The following is a 17160-nucleotide window of genomic DNA, read 5'->3' as shown; positions in this document are numbered from 1 at the left end:
TATACCTGGAAAATTGTAACAAATATATACATTTTCCATATATAGAATCTAATTGTTGAGGGGTCATTCTATATTCAGGGTTGTCTTAGATTTGAGTAAATATGGTAATTAAAAGTCCCTAAACCCAAATCTTTTGTTGTTTATTATTCAGCATTTCAGTAATTCCTGTGAAGAGAGCAACTGTTGTATTTCTTTGCATACCCCCTGCCCCAAACTAACGTACATACCTTGTTTTTGCAAAGTCAAAATGAAAGGGAAAAAAAGATTTTTTTCCAGAGCCGTGACTATATACAGCAGTGACAAAGCCTAATCTTCAGCTTACTCACCCTCCTTTTCCTACTTAGATAAAAGCTACAGTTTTAACCTTTTCACAACTGAAGTGTTAACAGCTCTTGACTGTTCAGTCAAAACTTGAAATTGTAGCTGTTGCTGGAGACTCGACTCCATGGGCAGACCTAAGATTTAAAAAAGAACTAAAAACAACCTGCAGGGCTGTGAAATGAAAGAAGAGAGACCAGGAGTAGCTAACAGACTGCAAAATTGCCAGACAAAGGATGGCTTTGATTAATGAACATCAAGAGCAAATAAAAAGGAAAAGACCAGTGGAGTGAAGAGCAATTAGCAGGAATCACATAGATTAGAAGATGAGTCATTAAATCAGTTTTGTCCTTCCACCCAAAGTTTAAACCCAACTGCCTGGCAGCCACCAAGACATTTCTATTCAAGCAGTATTGAAGGATGAAACTGATTTCAAAGCTGGGCGCAACCACGCCCTCCTAGATCCTGCATTGCTCACCTCTACATCTCCCCCTCTCTACCCTACACACACATATCTGCCCCTGCTGGAGTCTTTCTCCCGCCACGCAGCTGCTGGCAGGAAGAGAAGGAAAAGGAACAACAACAATTTTACAGCATATCCATGCTTCTGTTCTTAGCAGAAAATCAGCTTCCCTGCTTAAGCCATGCACCCCTATTTTGGAAGGCTAATTTCTGGTAAACTTATACATGTAGTACATGAGTACGTGTGGTATCTGTTTTCCAGCCAAATGTGCCTGCAATGCAATATAAAAATTATTGCCTGGTTGTAGCATACTTTTTGTCAATATCCTTGATGCTTGCTTTTCTCTTTCTTGAGTACACTCTCTATCTGAAAGATCTTCCTCCTTTTTTGTATCATAATTGTTTTAATATTTTCTTAGTGCTAGCAGTATGCTAATGTCCTTCACAGAAAAAAATAAGAATACAAAATCCCCATTCAAACTAGTAATGTTTTACATTCTTTGTTTCTCTCTTTGAGTTTCTCTTTAGCTAGTAACCCTGCATTTTTTACCAACATCTTCATTCTGGATACTGTTCACTTATAAAAATAAAATTTGTTTTTAAGAAATCCCATAGCATGAACATCTCATATCAGGCACATCTCATGGTCTTTGGTTTGGTAACTTATTTTTCTCATTCTACCTCGTAACTCCTTACTTAATCTTGTTTAGATTGTAAGTTCCTTGCAAACTTTGTTTTTTCACTGTATCTGTAGTGGTGCTTTAACTAGTCCAGCAATGCATCTGATTTATTTCTTATACCCAAGGAAAGCTGAATATGAGAAAAACTTGATCTCTGACTATAAGTAGGGGAAAGGGTTATTGAGAATACTATAACCTGACCTGTGTTACAGTTTTTACCTATTTGCTTCCTTTTTTGTGAAGTTTTCAGAACTACCAGAGCTCTTTCTGATTTTTGGTCAATTCTTTCAGTGTAATTCATGTAGGCATACTTTTGCAAAGTCCCAGTTACTTTGATAGATGCTAGGTTACAAGATTAGGGTCTAAAGTAGTGATTTTCAGCCAGAGTGCTAGGACACCCTGGGGTGCCTCAAGATCTTTTGAAGGGTGCCATGAGGTGTGAGGAGGTAAGTGCAGGCTTAGACTAGTCCAGTATTGCCAAACCCACCGTACCAAAAATCATGAGATGAACTCTTAAAAAATGAAGATTGGCACATAAATGAGGAGATGGTATTTTTGAAGTGTGTGTGTGTGTAGGTTATTAGTGAAGGTGTTAGGACCATAGGGGTGGGGTTGGAGCCCAGGGAGGGAGGGTCCCCACACACCCTGGCAGGATGCAGGGTACTGTGGGTCAGAAGGCTGTGCCTTGCGAGTGAGGAACACACACACACACACACACACACACACACACACACACACACACACACACACACACACACACAGCTGGTAAGTGGAGGGAAAGGGGTGAGAGGGGGGGGAAAGGGGCAAGGAGATTGAAGTCCCTGCAGTGAGGGAAGGAGTGGGGCAGGAGCAGAGGCAGGGGCGGGTTGTCCAGAGGTGCTGGTGAGGGGTGTGGCCATGCAGCAGTGCACACTCCCACGAGGGGCGTTGGGGCATGTGTCCCCCCACAGGCAGAGGTAGGCTGCCTTCTGTGGGCTTGGGGCTCTGTGACCTGCTGCCCTTCCCCTGGGGGCTCAGCTGTGACCCTAGGGTGCCTACTGCCACCAGGTGGGCAAGGGAAGTGTCATGTGGCCAATGTGCCCTGTGTCCCCTGCCTGCCCAGTGGGCAGCAGTGCCATTGTGCGGCTGAGCTCCTGGTGCAAGGCAGCAGAGCGCAGAGCCCCAGCCCACAGTCTGTCTCTGCCCCATGTGGACACATGCTGCCATGCTTTCCTTGGGGGGGTGTGCTGCTGAAGGGGGCCATACCCCTCCCCCCACACCTCTGGATGACCCACCCCGGCCCCAGGGCTCCATTTACCCCAGTCCCTGCTCCACTCCTTCTCTCACTGTGGGGGGCCTCAATCTCCCCCTTCCCTCCACTTACCAGCTAGGAATATCTGGAGATCTGAGGGTTGGATTGGGAGATTGCAAGTTGGAGTTATTTTGACTTTGAAATCCAAAACCTTGTGATGTATTCGCAGCAGTTGGCATTACTGGTAGTCCCTGCCTGGCCACTGCCCAGCCCCTCTTCAAGAAGGTAAGCACTATAATATTTTAGTGTCTGAGATGCAGTGCTGCTCAGTTCACAAAAGTTGTGAAGGGGTGCCTAAGTCTAAAAACAGCTGAGAACCACTGATCTAGACTAAGTTAACCAATATATGATGCTGATAAAACAGGAATTTCTTGGTATAGACAAAGTAATGATTTGATACATATCACCCTGTAATAAAATAGAGATCATTATTTTATCTGAGTCATATGGTAAAGCATGCCTAGGTGTGATGGATGAATCACCTTTTATCATTTTTGTCCCTTACTGTTTTTTTAATTGCCCTAATCATTTTACAAGTTTTTATCCTGCAAGCTAGTAGACTGACATTAAACAAATGAAAATTTTTATTTAAGTATGCAATCACAAAGTTGCAAGTTATGTTTGGGCGCATATACCCCAAAAGTAACCCTTTTCTGTGTATGGAGTTTTATTGGTTTTTTCAGGTGTTTTGAGCACACAAAAAAATTGCACTCTTTCTGTAAGGAATAGTCAATATACTAAGATGAGTCATGCTGTTCATGTTCCTAGAGTGAAGACTATTTAAGATCTTTCATGATTTATCTTTAGACATGCTTAGAATTTAGATTACCTTTTGACTTTCAGAACTTTGTTTCTGATTGCAGGTATTTACTGTTCATTTAGTTTTTGCTAATACAGGTATTAGTGAAAGGAAAATCTTAATCTAAGGAATAGGAAGACGTATTTGCATCTTTTCTGTTTGAATATATAGCTATCAGTTAGTTGCTAGTATGAATTCTTGCAGTAAACTAACACATCTTTTAGCCCCAGCATGGTACAATAGAGTTTATTTTCTTTACTTGTCCTAACTTCATAATTATACTAAGCCACCTGGATTTGTTTTACATAGTGTTCAATGTTCTATCAGACTTGAAATTTTTGGGAGCAGACACATATTTTGCAATACTCAGTTTGTGTGTGTGCATCTGTGGGATGGATCCTCATGGAGTATTTCTGCTTATAAAGTAAATGGGATAAATTATTCAAGTGATTAATGATTCAAAGTAGTTGTTCCAGTGGAGGTTAGAAACCTTTGATAACATGGAGAGAGTCTTGATTTTGACTCAGTTCCATTGAGCTAAATGTTGTTATTCTGGATTTATCCTCATTCAACATTGCGTCTGGGCCAGTGCCTTCAACCTTTTGTCTGCTTCTCTTTTGTTATATTATTGTTTCTTTTAAGAGGACCTAGAGTGGTTACAAACCATTTATGTAATTTATGTTTACTTAGCCAATAACTAGCTGTGCACCAATAAAGATTTTCTTAGCCAATACTGACAGTGATGATTAACCAACCATATTGGCCGACGCTGATCCAAAACCCGATATTTAGTACTAGTGCATGGCATTTTAAATTGCTGACACAAACCGTTTTTTTGTTTTACGTTTATCAAGCACATGCCTCCTGACTACTCCAGCCCTCCATGAGGAAGGTGGTGACTGCCTAATTCCCACACAGGTTGTCCCCTTGCCCATGGCTTCTACCTGCAGTCCTGCTCTCTGCGCAGCCCGTGCTGCCATCCTTGGTGGGCGGAGCAAACACTCTTGTGGACAGCGGTGACTGGCATGTTTGGAGTCCTAGAGCATGCCACTGGCTCAGTGCCACCAGGCCCTGCACAGTCGAGCTCCTGTGGCTGCCAGGGAGAAGCTGCTTCTGCAAAGGCACCCAGTGCCCAGTGGAGTGGAATGTCCCTCGTGCAGCGTCTTGCCTCGCCTGCGTGCAGCCCAATCTCTCAGCTCAGGCCCCTGCTGCGCATGCAGTGTTGTTGCGGCAGCAGAAGGAGCTGGTAACGGTCCCTTTGTTGCTGAGTGTGGTGCTCTGTGACTGCTTCCCGGTACCCCCTCCCTCCCCTGCTTCTTCCCGGGACCAGTAGTCTGCCGCAAGCTTGGGCAGGGACCAGACTACGCTTAACAGGGTGCTCTGGGCACACAGCCATAATCATCAGCTGCAACAACTAAAAAAAAGTCGATACCTAATAACGTACTTCTCCTTTTCCCGGTGTCAATCCAACATTCAACTGATAAATCGGTGCACCCCTACTACTAACCTGTTTTATAAGCTGTGTATTCATGAACATAATTGGTCATACTCATGTTAAATCTAGTGTTCTGTCACTTAATGAAGATGCATTAATGTATACTGTAATAAAGTATATTGGGTTATTCTCATGACCTTAAGTTTTTTCCTATTTAACATTGTAGGCCCCCCTAACAGCCCAATGTAAAGGAACCAAGTATTTAATTCCTATTGAAAGTAAACGTGATCTAAGCATTTTGCACTTTCTGCATCCCTAGAAAAAACTCGGCTCTTAATTAACACTTTTCCTCTCAGAATTGTTATTTTTTAAACTTAGAACTTACTGGGAACATTTTAAACTGAGTAATATCACTTTTGGTTTCTGAGCAGTAATTCAGTAGTATAAATATGTACCTTTTATCATGGAAAATTGAATGTTTGTTTTTCTGTACTTTACCAATATTTTCAAATTGGCTTTTGTAAAATTTTTCACTGTTAAGTGCGTGTAGCCCCCAGGCCTTACAGGAGGTAGGCAGATCAGGTAGGCAGCACAGGGCAGGGAGCCTTACTGAAGACAGCCAGGCCCCTTACTTCCTGAATGAGGACTGCCTTGCAAACTGCTAAGCAGTTTTGGAGGGAGAAAGCTACCTGTTAGGGCTGGTGGGTGAAGAGAAACATAGAGTCCTGTGCTCATCCACTGCTCACTTTTTTTCACCTCTCCACAACTGTGTCTGACCTGGGGACAACAACCCCTTTTCTTATGTGTGTGGACGTGCCATTTCATCCCTGGTTCTTCAGTTTCCCTTGGAATAGTGGGCTGCCTTCCCCTAACTGCACTTTCATTTTATTTTTCCCTTCACCTTTAGTTTGCCTGAACATTTTCTAGACCCTTTCCTTGTGCTTGTATCCCCATTATTGCCTCCTAGTGCCCGAGAGACCAAGTCTTAACTTGTTGGGGACCCTGTTCGAGCCATGCATGAGGCTTCTGCTCTGGTAACGTTGCCCATGGAAGGAAGGTGTGACAAAGGGGCATCCTTACCACTGCTGTCCTCCATCAGCTTGCCTCTCCACCCAGCGCTGAGATCCTCAGCACTAATATAGGAAGGGACTCTACTGTCATAAGTACTGCTGAAGCTACCATCTCTGATGCATTCTTATATGGTAGAAAGGACTAGGGTAAGAAAAAGAGTAAAGACACTTCCTGAAAGCCTCTTCCTGCAGTTGTTGTCACTACCCAGGTTACACAATTGACAGTACTGCTTTCCCCTAGCATGCCTCCCACAAATTCTGGGGGTACCAGTTCTCCAGTTGCTGGGTCATATGCCCAGAGAGCTGCAGCTCTTCTCCATCTTCCAGCATCGCCATCAGCTGTAGCTCCACCACTTCAACCATTGCCTCTTCCCACATGTGTAGCAGTCTTTTCTACCCTAACCAGGAGCCGTAGTATCTGCTCTTTCCTACTGGCCATCTTTCCTCGCATTAAAATCTACATCCCAGCGAAGGTGGGAACAGTACGGTTCTCTACCACAGTGCCAGCCTTGGAGAGATATGGAGTGCTATCTTCGTTCTGTCACTGGAGAGAGCTGCTAAAAAGTTCATGGAGGAGGACATCTTGCTGTGGAATGCCATGAGATCTTCTCATCAGCCTCTTCCTGGTACTAACCAAGAGGATTATGAGATTAGACGGGTGAAACTCTGTAATGGGTTTCTTTAGCTCTTTGGTCTATTTCTTTTCCCTTGTTACCTCATTATCTAGTCAGATTTCCTTTGGGTGGCATCCACCAGTTCCTGAATGCCTTCGAGAAACTGTGTCTTCTCCTGAGTTGTCTTCACTGTTCCCTTCATTTGCTTGCTTATGAAAATATGACGGTTCTCCTGCTCCTGTTTTCTTGTTCTTTATTTCCTACCTTTCCAGCACAGTGGGGCAGACCTTTAGTTTTGAGAGTGCTGTGAGTAGCCAGCATGTGCCCAGCTCCCTGTGCTTGTGTGAGGAAGTAGGGAGTATTTCTTTTCCCTGCCCCCTGTTTGCTGCCGCCCAAGAGACCCAGTCTGCACTGTGGCCAGGCAGTGTCCCTGGCTCCCTGCATGCATGGGGGGAGGGGGAAAGGATTCCATGCCTCCCTCCCACTTTCTGCTGGCTAGAGACCCAGGCTCTGTTCCAGCCAGGTGGGGTGTCTCCAGTGCCATGTGTATGTGGGGTGAAGTAGGGAGAGGATTTCCACTCCCCCCCCCCCCCCCCCCCCCGGCTTGGTTCATGGGGATGACTCCTTAGTACAAGGGCAGGCAAAATACAGCCTGTGGGCCAGATCTGGCTTGCCAAACCATTCTATCTGGGCTTCAGGGCCCCTAAAAATTTAGAAAATTAATATTTATAGGCTCCTGGCTGTCTGTCAAGGATGACAGGAGCCAGAGGCAGTAGGGTCCAGGAGAAGCCAGCAGGACCCAGCAGCCCAGCTCTGCACCACCCAGAAGCCTCTGCCTAGTAGAGGCTTATAGCCTGAGACCATGGGGATGTTCCTGCCTCCCTGTCCTCTCTTCACCCCGCATATGCTTGTCTTGTCTCTTTGTTCTTCTCTTCTCACAACTAGTTTGTGATCTCAGCCTTTGTCCAAATGCTACACTAAATTTTAACTGTGGATGAGAGGAGATTGATGACCAGTGAGACCATTCCAGTCACACCTCAAAAGCTTTATTAAGATAGCAATAGCAATTGCTTATGTAGCCTTGGATTCAGGGAAGAAATAGGTCTGCTGGCCAGGCTTCTCTGTTCCCCTGGGAACTACAGCTGGTGTGCTGAACTTCAGAGAAGTCCAAGGTTTTTTTTTAGCCTATGTCCAGTATTTATAATGGGCTCTTTCATATTCTAATAAATGGTCTCAGATTGGTTTTATTTACATTTATTTGTTTTACTATAACTTTTAGAACCAGACTGAACTAGATCTCATCAGCTCGGAGCGCTTAGGAAAGTTCAAAAGGATGACTTCTTCTCTTTTCTTAACACTGACCTGGTTACTTCTTTGCTCTAGTTTATGGTCTTCTGGCAAGGTTGTTTTGTTTCTACAAATCATCTAAGCATTTTATTAAAAATACATCTATTATAGCAAAATAACATTTTTAATACATTTACTCACACACTGCTTGTAATATTTTAAGTTAAAGCTAGAATATAATATATTGGTTAATTATGTTTTGTTAGATCTGTTGATGGTGTTTATGAGACATACTTTGCCAGTTAAGTTTCACAGATATTTGCTAAATGTAGAAAAATAGTAATTCTCAGAGATTTTGGGTTCTACTCTTGATTTGTAAGGGTGTTGTTCTTGTGGGCGCGGGTTCTCTTGGCCTGCTTGTCTCCACACTTGACCCCACCTCCCCAACCCTCTTCAGGCTGTTCCAGGATTGTCTCTACCCCACCACTTGGTCATTTTCCTCACCTGTCTAATCAGTCTCCATTTTTAGACTTCTGCCCCAGTCATAGTCTCTCTGCCCAATAAGTCCCTTTTAGATTCACTAACCCCAAACTTCCCTCCCACCCCGACTTCTGCTTCCAGTTCCTTGCCTTGTCATTCACAATCTTCTTTTCCAGCCTGTTCCAGTTCTCTACAGATCCTAACTACAGTATCATGTTTCTTTTACTTGGTGGCCTACAATTATCACTTTCATACTATGTTTCCTGTTCCCACAGGCTTTCAGTTCTAGTCTTCTTCCCTAGACTTCTCAGCTAATATCATGGTTCCTTTTCCTAGTTTCTTTACCCAGCTAAGTCCATTTCTCCCCCTGTACCACTAGTCAGCTATGTCTTTCCCTCATCCTCATGGGTTACCAGTCTTGTTCTCTTTGCATTTCCTTCAAGACTCTTAGACACAATCCTTGTTTCCATACTTAACTCCCAGGCTAATCCCTTGGCCTATCCTATCCTAGCCTAGTTTCTACCTAATGCCTATCTTCCACTGTCTAACCTCCAGGCTCCATATCTCTGTCTGCTCCCCTGGTCTTTCCTTGCAATGTTTTGTGGCTAGCTGAGGTTCCCCTGCATTTGATTTGGGAAGCTTCCTCTTCTGTGCTGTCTATTTGCCAACAAGGGGATTCAGGATTCCTATTCTCAATCTTAGTGCTTGCTCCTCTGGCTCAGAACAGCCAGGATCTGACACCAGAAGGAAAGTCTGGGTTCAGCCCTGCAGTCCATGTGGGAGGTGTATGAAGTTTGAGCATACCTAGTGTGAATGGAAGCTTTGGATATTTTACCTGTTAAGATCTAGCAACTCTTCACTGAACATGTCTAAATTCCTGCCCTCTCTCCCTCAGAGGCTTGTAATTTGCCCAGATAAGGCAGATTTTGATGGGGACAGCAAAAGGACACCAGCTTTTTTCCCCAATACTGAATGTCTATTTTTTTCTAGCTTTGTTTTGTTCAATGGCTGAACCATTTTGGCTTTAATTTTCCAGAAGAATACAGCTTGAAGGATGCTTGGCATGGAATGTTTCAACTTAAAGGTTTAAAGTTTGGTTAAGTTGTAAGCAGGTGAAAACAGTAATGTAAAATTTTGGGCAACCTTAATATTAGGCAGTGTTACCATGTCTATCTACAATATGACTATTTAATCTCTTGCTATTCCTCTGAAATGCATTGAAATCTCCATTTACCCTCCTTTTCTTTTTTTTTTTTTAAAGCCTATGGAAAAGTGTTCTTAGTGAGGAAAGTAAGTGGCCATGACGCTGGAAAGCTTTATGCCATGAAAGTATTGAAAAAAGCGACAATAGTTCAAAAAGCCAAAACAACTGAGCACACGAGGACGGAACGACAGGTGTTGGAACATATTAGGCAATCGCCATTTTTGGTCACGTTGCACTATGCTTTCCAGACAGACACAAAGCTTCATCTCATTTTAGGTAAGTGTTTTCCATGATTCAATCTCTCTATTGATGAATTTTTATATTATTTATTAACGTTCTGTAGTTTTTTGGTGTTGTCTTGAGTTGTGCTTCTGTTGGTTACATATTTGAGCAGTAATATGCAAAATAGTGTATTATTTTGCTTCCCTCTAATGGAGGTTTTGTTGAACTTTAATAATTTGTTCATTTTATTTTTTTTAAATTATGAATGACTCTCACATGGCATAATTTCTTATGATCATAAGAAATATAAGTATAGATGTAAAAATAAGAGATGTTTTTGAACGGTTGGAATATTGGATCATTTCTTGATCTCGACCCAGGATTGGATTTCATTTTTTTGCCCCGCAAAATTTAGGATTTTTTTCTTCTGTTTTCATCAGTATTTGGGAAGGAGCTCTTACTTATATGAATGATATCCACACGTAAATACCATCGTCACAGAGGAAAAGCTCATTTGACACCACATTTGCATGTTTGGGACTGAGGATTATAGGAATCAGGGGGAATTTATTAAATCATGATAATGTTGTCTTGAGCAGTGGGTGAGGGGGAAGTGGAACTGAGAAGCAGCAGAAAGGCTCCTTGTTTGGAGTAACGTATGTTTGAACCTAAGAACACACAACAAGGTGTCTGCATTGTCATGAGACTTTGGAACGTGAGGGTATCTTTTCACAAAGACAGTCTCCTCTGTGTTGGCCAGATGTTTATCCATAATTAAAATACTGTAAAGATATGGACTCTCATTTTAATGAATACAAATATTTGTAGGTAAGCTATAAAAGGGCAGAAGACACCCCACAGTGTTTATACACGTGCTTTGGGAGTGTGTGTGGGGGCGGGGGTGCTTTGATTAGAGTGGCTCCAGGAGCCACTCTAATTAAAGCTCCCAGAGCGTCTTGTGTATCAGTGTCCCTGTGCTTCAAAATGGCGGCAGGGGTGCTTTCATCAAACGAGCTTTAGATAAAGCACTCCCTTCACCATTTTGAAGTTCAAGGACATTGATACATGACACAGTGGGAGGCTGCTGGAGCTCGGTAATTGCCATGCTCCAGCACTCTATTAATTGAGTCTGCTCTGATGTGCTGGAATTAGAGCGTATCGGAGCAGCCTCCCTGCTCATGTACTGTATAGGCACCATCCTAAACTAACTTGTTCAGATAGTCATGAGCTTTTATAGGCCAGAGAAAGGAATTAGACAACTTCATGGAAGACAGGTCCCTTCTACACATGCAGGTAAAGATGCAGTGGGATCTAATGTGCAATCCACACAGTTGTGCCTCCTGTCATGCTACATGCGTGTGGCAGGTGGTGCAATTGTGGGATTGCACATTAGATCCCATTGCACCTTTATTAGTGGTGCAGGGGAGCTTGATCCCAGGCTCTCCCTGAACCAGCAAGAAGCAAACTCCCATGGCTGGGAGCCCCATGTACCCCACTTGACAGGTATTTCGTTTCGATGCATTTTGAGCTCAAAGCAGCAAAATCCAAATGAAACAAAAGGCTTTGAAATAGCTTTGAAGTGAAACGAAAGCACTTGAAATGTTTCAAGTTTCAAAGCAGCCCGGTGGTGGGAGGCAGGGGACAGTCAGGGCTGCGCTCAGAGTGGCTCCGCCAGCCCCAAGGAGCTCAGCCTGGCGGCGGGAGAGCCGGTGGTGGAGCTGCTTCAAGCGCAGCCCTGGCCAGTGGCTCTCCACCAGGCTCAGGTCCATGGGACTGCAGAGCCCTGGCTCTGCTTGCCAGGGCTGCGTGCTGAGTGGCTCCTCCACTGGCTCTCCTGCCAGCAGGCTGAGCTCCATGGAGCTGGTGGAGCCGCTCAGAGTGCAGCCCAGTGGCAGGAGGTGGGGAGACCCTGGGCTGTGCTCTGAGCGGCTCTGCCAGCCCCACGGAGCTCAACCTGTCTTCCCAGCACTGCCAAACTCCTCCCAGGGGCCTCAGATCTGCGTGTGGGATGACAGGCCGCCGCTGCTGCCTAGGGCCAGTGGCAGCAGCAGTCTTCCCGATGGTGGGCATGAGCTACAGCCAGCGCCGATCTCAGGCAGCAACGGCAGCCTCCTGTCATCCTGCGCACCGGTCTGGGGGCTTGCATCCCCAGGAGGAGTCCAGCACAGCCCCACATCCCTCCTGGGAGTGTGGGCCCCCAGATCTGCATGTGGGATGACAGCAGGCTGCTGCTGCCAGCAAGTGTTACAAGTTTTGCTCTCAGCAACTTGAGGTGCAGTTTCCCAGAAACTCCTGCACCCGTCTCCTTGAAACTTGGCAGGGTTTATACCTTCAGAAGGGGCCACCATCCCTGCAATATTCATCCAAATCAGGCAATAAATGAAAAAGTTATAGGCATTTTCATGATTCCCCATTATAGCCTATGGGCGAAACAGCAAAACAGTTTTGATAAAATGAAACGGAACAGTGCTTTGAAACGATACAACAAAACGAAACAGTGCTGTTTTGTACAGCCCTACTAACTACCTCCCCCTACTTTTTAATAATTAAAAAGGTTAACAACAGTGTCCCTGAAATACCATATTAGGGCTAGTGATGTTTAAATGACCTGAAAAAGCATGAAATGTTCAGATTCAGGTTATTTAGAGGAGTTTTTAAGATAATTTTAGGAAGAAGTAAACAGCTTTACAAAACTGATATATTAATCTTTAATTTGAGTTTTCCAACTGTCTAGAGATCTATATCTACTGTTTTTCCATTCTTATTTGTCTTTTGGTTTCCTTCTCTAGCAGATAACTGTAAAATTGAAGAGAGAGAAAGAACTGAATACATAAATTTATTATTTATATAGATGCCTTGGATCCCCAGAAAGTTCTTTAAGGCAGTAGTTTCTTAAGAATATCACTCAGATCTGGTTGGCATCCATGAATGCACGAATCCATGAATCTGTCTGCAGAAGTAGTATTTTCAAAAACACTCCAGTGTTAATTACGTTGGATCAGAGTTGGTACTCTGCAGGTGTAGACCTTGGAAAGTATATAGAATTAGGGAGTTGGTAGATGGTCCCTGAAACTTACGTAGCTGTAGGGCAGGGGTGGGCAATTATTTCAGCTGGTTTGGGGACCTGATGAGGGTCACATTCATTTGTTGCTCCCTCTGTCACTTGCTCTCTTGCATGGGTGGCAGCATTAGAACTTGCTGGCAGTGTCACCGCTGATGCCTGCCCAGCGTGGCAGCAGCTCCTACCTGAGCCCATGGCCGAGCACTGGGGCTCCTGGTGAACTTCAGCTTCAGCCAGGTTTGGAGCTGGCTGCCTAGTGCAAAAGCAGCTCCTGCCTCTGAGTCCATGGCTGACACTGGATTGGGTGTAGTGGAGGTCTGTTCCTCTGCACTATTTTGTCTCCCTTTCCTAGTTATGAGTCACCATCCAAAATACCGTATTCAGTATGAATGGTGTGTGTGCTCAGTAGCAGGTGAGATGACAGTTGCTTCTAGTATGTTCTGTCAGCAGAGTTCTCCTGCAGTCACAGGAAAGAGCAGAGGAACAGCCTTCCCAAGTCAGCCTTGTATTATGTAGTTTTCTGTTGATTTTTCCAGCATAACATGGAATGGATAACCTTATTTTTCATCCACATTTTATGAGTTTGGAAATGTATTTATGAATGATACACCTCTATTTCTTTTCTAAGCCTCTCAGCAAATAATGGAAAAACTAATTTTTTTAAAAGGACATTTTTTAATAATTTGCTTTGTGTGTTTATGAAATACCAACAGTTTTAGTACTTCTAAACTGGTATATGAATTACTAGCTAGCTGACAGGAAACTGTAAGTTTGGATTTTATAAGTTTTTCACATTCTTTCATTGAGTTGAAATGCTAGAACACACAATAAGATACTTTTATTATATTTAACTGTATTTTTATCTCAGAACACTTTTGTTTTTCTTAAAAAATGCTAAATTGCCAATCAGAGTTCAGTGAGAAAAAAGTTTTTAAAAATTCCATCATTAAGGAAAGTGAAATCACTCAATTCTCTGTTTTACCTTATAGACTACATAAATGGAGGAGAACTTTTTACTCACCTTTCACAAAGAGAGAGATTTACAGAAAATGAGGTGCAGATATACATTGGAGAAATTGTATTGGCACTTGAACACCTACACAAGGTAAAGCAGTTTTTCCAGTAGGACTTCCTTGGAAGAAATAATCTGTATTTTTTTCACAATTAAAAACCAAGAAGATCTTCAAGTTTCTTTCTTTTTTTGGAAGTTTTTTAATAAGTGTTTTATTACATACACTAGAATTAAGTATGAATTATTTAATTAATTATGAATACTTTTTCCCTTCATCATATATCCAGCTGTACTGTTCCTTCGCACTAGAATACACAGGGTAGTCTCTACAACTGGAACCAGCATTTGTTAATTTAGCAATGGTTTCTTACTTTCTGAATCTGTTGGTTTCTAACAGTACCATACTTACGTGACCTCTTGGTCAGGTCAGGATTGAAAGCCTGCTACCACTATGACTATAAGTGACTCAACCTGTACTGATCAATGCTGAGTGCTAGGCGGTGGTTACTTAACTGGGCAACCTCAGGAAGTGCCAGCAGCTTTGGGTGGAGGATTGCCTGAGGAGGGTAGTGAAACTTGATGGAGGAAGTGCCATCAAAAGGTAGATGAGCATAATTGCTCAGTGATTTTGCCAACAGTATCCACACAGGGCAAATTGGGGTTGCCAGCCATGGTTGGCAACCAGTCTAGGAGTGGAGCCCTGAAAGGCAGGCAGATGGAAGACCTTCTTTGCACTGGCAACTCCTGCAGTGTAGATGGTTCCAAATGTATAGACTTCCTTCCTTCAGACCAGACCAGTGAAGCTGAGAGAAGGACACTGATAAAGGGGCAAAGCAACATCTCCATATCAACTGCCCAGGCTCTTGCAGCCACACCACATGGAGAGGATACTCCATCCTTGTTGGCAGTGTTGACACAACATGGGAAGTAGGAGCTGTGAGTCATAAGCTCTCACTTGATTGGCATAGAGGAGGGCACCATGAGTCACCTTCAAATGGTGGGAGGAATCATCATGTTCCACTGGTGAGCTACCACCTGCCATAATGCCGGGCATCCCCTGGACAGTTAGGTGCTGACCTGCAAGTCTGTCTTCCTCATTGGGTGCATGGGTCTATGCCAAAAGCTGAAAAGGAGACAGAAACCTCACACCCTGCAAAAATGAGAAACCAAGAACTTTCTGGTTTGGAAGCTGGAATGTCAGGACCATGTGTCCTGGCTTGACAAATGATGACGACCTACGGTACATGAGCAGCATACAGAAGTCAGTCTTGATTGACTGTGAGCTTTTCCAACTCAATGTTGACATTGCAGCACTCCAGGAAACAAGACTTGTAGATGCTGGTTCTAGCCAAGTACCTTCTTTTGGCAAGGTAAAAGCACTGAAGAAAACTGTCTGCATGGTGTTGGTTTTGCTGTGAGTAATAAGCTGGTAAAGCTTATAGAAATACCCATTGGGAAGTCAGAGCACATCATCTTACTTAGATTTCAGACTACTTTTGGTTCTGTAAACATCGTCAATGCTTGTGTACCAACACTCAACTCCAGCCTTGAGGAGAAGGATACATTTTCAGCACTCTACACCAAGTCATCAGAGGAATATTATCTACCAAATGACTGTTCCTCCTCGGAGACTTGACTGCAAAAGTTGGCGCAGACTCATGGCCAGATTGCCTACGACATTTTGAGAATGGCCAATGACTTCTTGAATTCTGTGCCTAAAAAAACCTGTGCATTATCAATTTATATTTTGCTGGAAAAGATCACCAAATTATATCATGGTGACATCCATGATTAGGCCACTGGCACCAATTAGATCTTGTTATTATTAGGAGGAAAGACCTACCTCCAGTGCAGAAGAACCGCGTGCTCTACAGTGCCAATTGTGACACTGACTACTCCCTGATCATTAGCAGAGTAAAGATTACAGCTAAGAAACTACTAGAGGTGCATCAATATATCAGTCCATATTGGAGCAGCACCAATAAAAGGAAAATTTACATTATTGGCAATCTGCTTTTTTTGGCCGATAATGCCACCGATTAAATGCCATGTGCGTGCACGCAGTTGCAGCCTCCCAGCATTGTCATCACCCACCCTTGCCCCTGCTTTTGTCCTGCACAAGAATCTGGAGGGCACATGCTCCCCATGCCACCTCTGGGGGTGCGTGCAGAAGTGGGAAGCCCCCCTCTCCCAAACTGCCCTGTGATCCCTGAATGAGCTGCCCATGGGTCCATCCTGTGCCCTGCCCTGCCCCTGCTAGGCAGCCCTTGCCCCAGCCCCACTCCATATGCCCCCCCCCCGGTCCCTTCCCCCTCACAGACTTACTGGCTGGATGCTGCTCTCCACACTACTGGGCTGCATATTGTCTATTGGATTGGTATCGGCCAATATGGCTGGTTAATAATCTGTCATTGGTGTTGGTCAAAAAAGTCGTTATTGGTGCACCCCTAGAAACTACATGCAGCAAAACTGATGAGCAAGCCCAAAAATCAGTACCATTAACACCAAGAACCAGAGGAAGTGCTGAAAGTTTGTGAAGGCTTTTGAACTCAGCATGTTTCACTGCCTGAGAGGCAGAGGAAATTTGGGAAGGTATAAGAACCGTAATCTATGAAACAGCTAAAGCTACATGTGGGGAAGAGAGACCATGCAATAAGGACCAGTTAAAAAAAATGCAGAACTATTACCTCTTATCAGCATCAAGAACACAGCCTATCTGGAACACAACAAGAAGCCAACAGTGAGCACCAAAGCAAGACTTCGATATGTAAAAAGTGAGGGACAGACAGCAACTAGACGCTGTGCAAATTAGTACTGCACTAAATTCTATGAAGAGAGAGACAGCCTCAGACACAGGAAACGTACAAGTCATGTATGATGGTATGAAGAAAGCTCTAGGCCTTACCTTCAACAAGATTGCCCCTCTCAAATTGCTCAGTAGTGAAGCTATTACAGGTAGAAGCAAGCAGATGTCTCATTGGGTTGAACACTACTCAGAGCTGTACTCACAAGAAAGAAACATCACCAGCGAATCAGTGGACCAAATACCCACTCTACAGGTCATGCCAGAGTTAGGCATGGAGCCCACTGTAGAAGAGCTAAGCAAGGCCATTGATTCATTATCAAGTGGCAAGGCTCCTGGAAAAGATGGCATCCCAGCAGAAATTCTCAAGTGCTGGAAAGAAAATCTACTACCATATCTTCATCAGCTGCTACTCAAATGCT

The 17160-nt window shown here is 43.8% G+C and overlaps 1 protein-coding gene across 3 annotated transcripts in view; it reads left to right on the top strand.

The window, feature by feature from the left end:
- Positions 1–17160, top strand: part of RPS6KA5 (ribosomal protein S6 kinase A5) — a 204885-nt gene that overhangs the window by 76965 nt on the left and 110760 nt on the right. For all 3 annotated transcript variants that reach the window (XM_059723175.1, XM_014596485.3, XM_014596484.3), the window contains exons 3-4: positions 9698–9916; positions 13913–14028. In XM_059723175.1, coding sequence (XP_059579158.1) covers positions 9760–9916; positions 13913–14028 — 273 coding nt within the window. In that variant the 5' untranslated portion in view covers positions 9698–9759. The remainder of the gene's footprint in view (positions 1–9697; positions 9917–13912; positions 14029–17160) is intronic.

This window comes from Alligator mississippiensis, chromosome 2 (genome assembly GCF_030867095.1).
Source record: "Alligator mississippiensis isolate rAllMis1 chromosome 2, rAllMis1, whole genome shotgun sequence".
NCBI lineage: Eukaryota > Metazoa > Chordata > Crocodylia > Alligatoridae > Alligator > Alligator mississippiensis.
The sequence above is the reverse complement of the archived record's forward strand: the minus strand, read 5'-3'. Positions and strand labels throughout refer to the sequence as shown.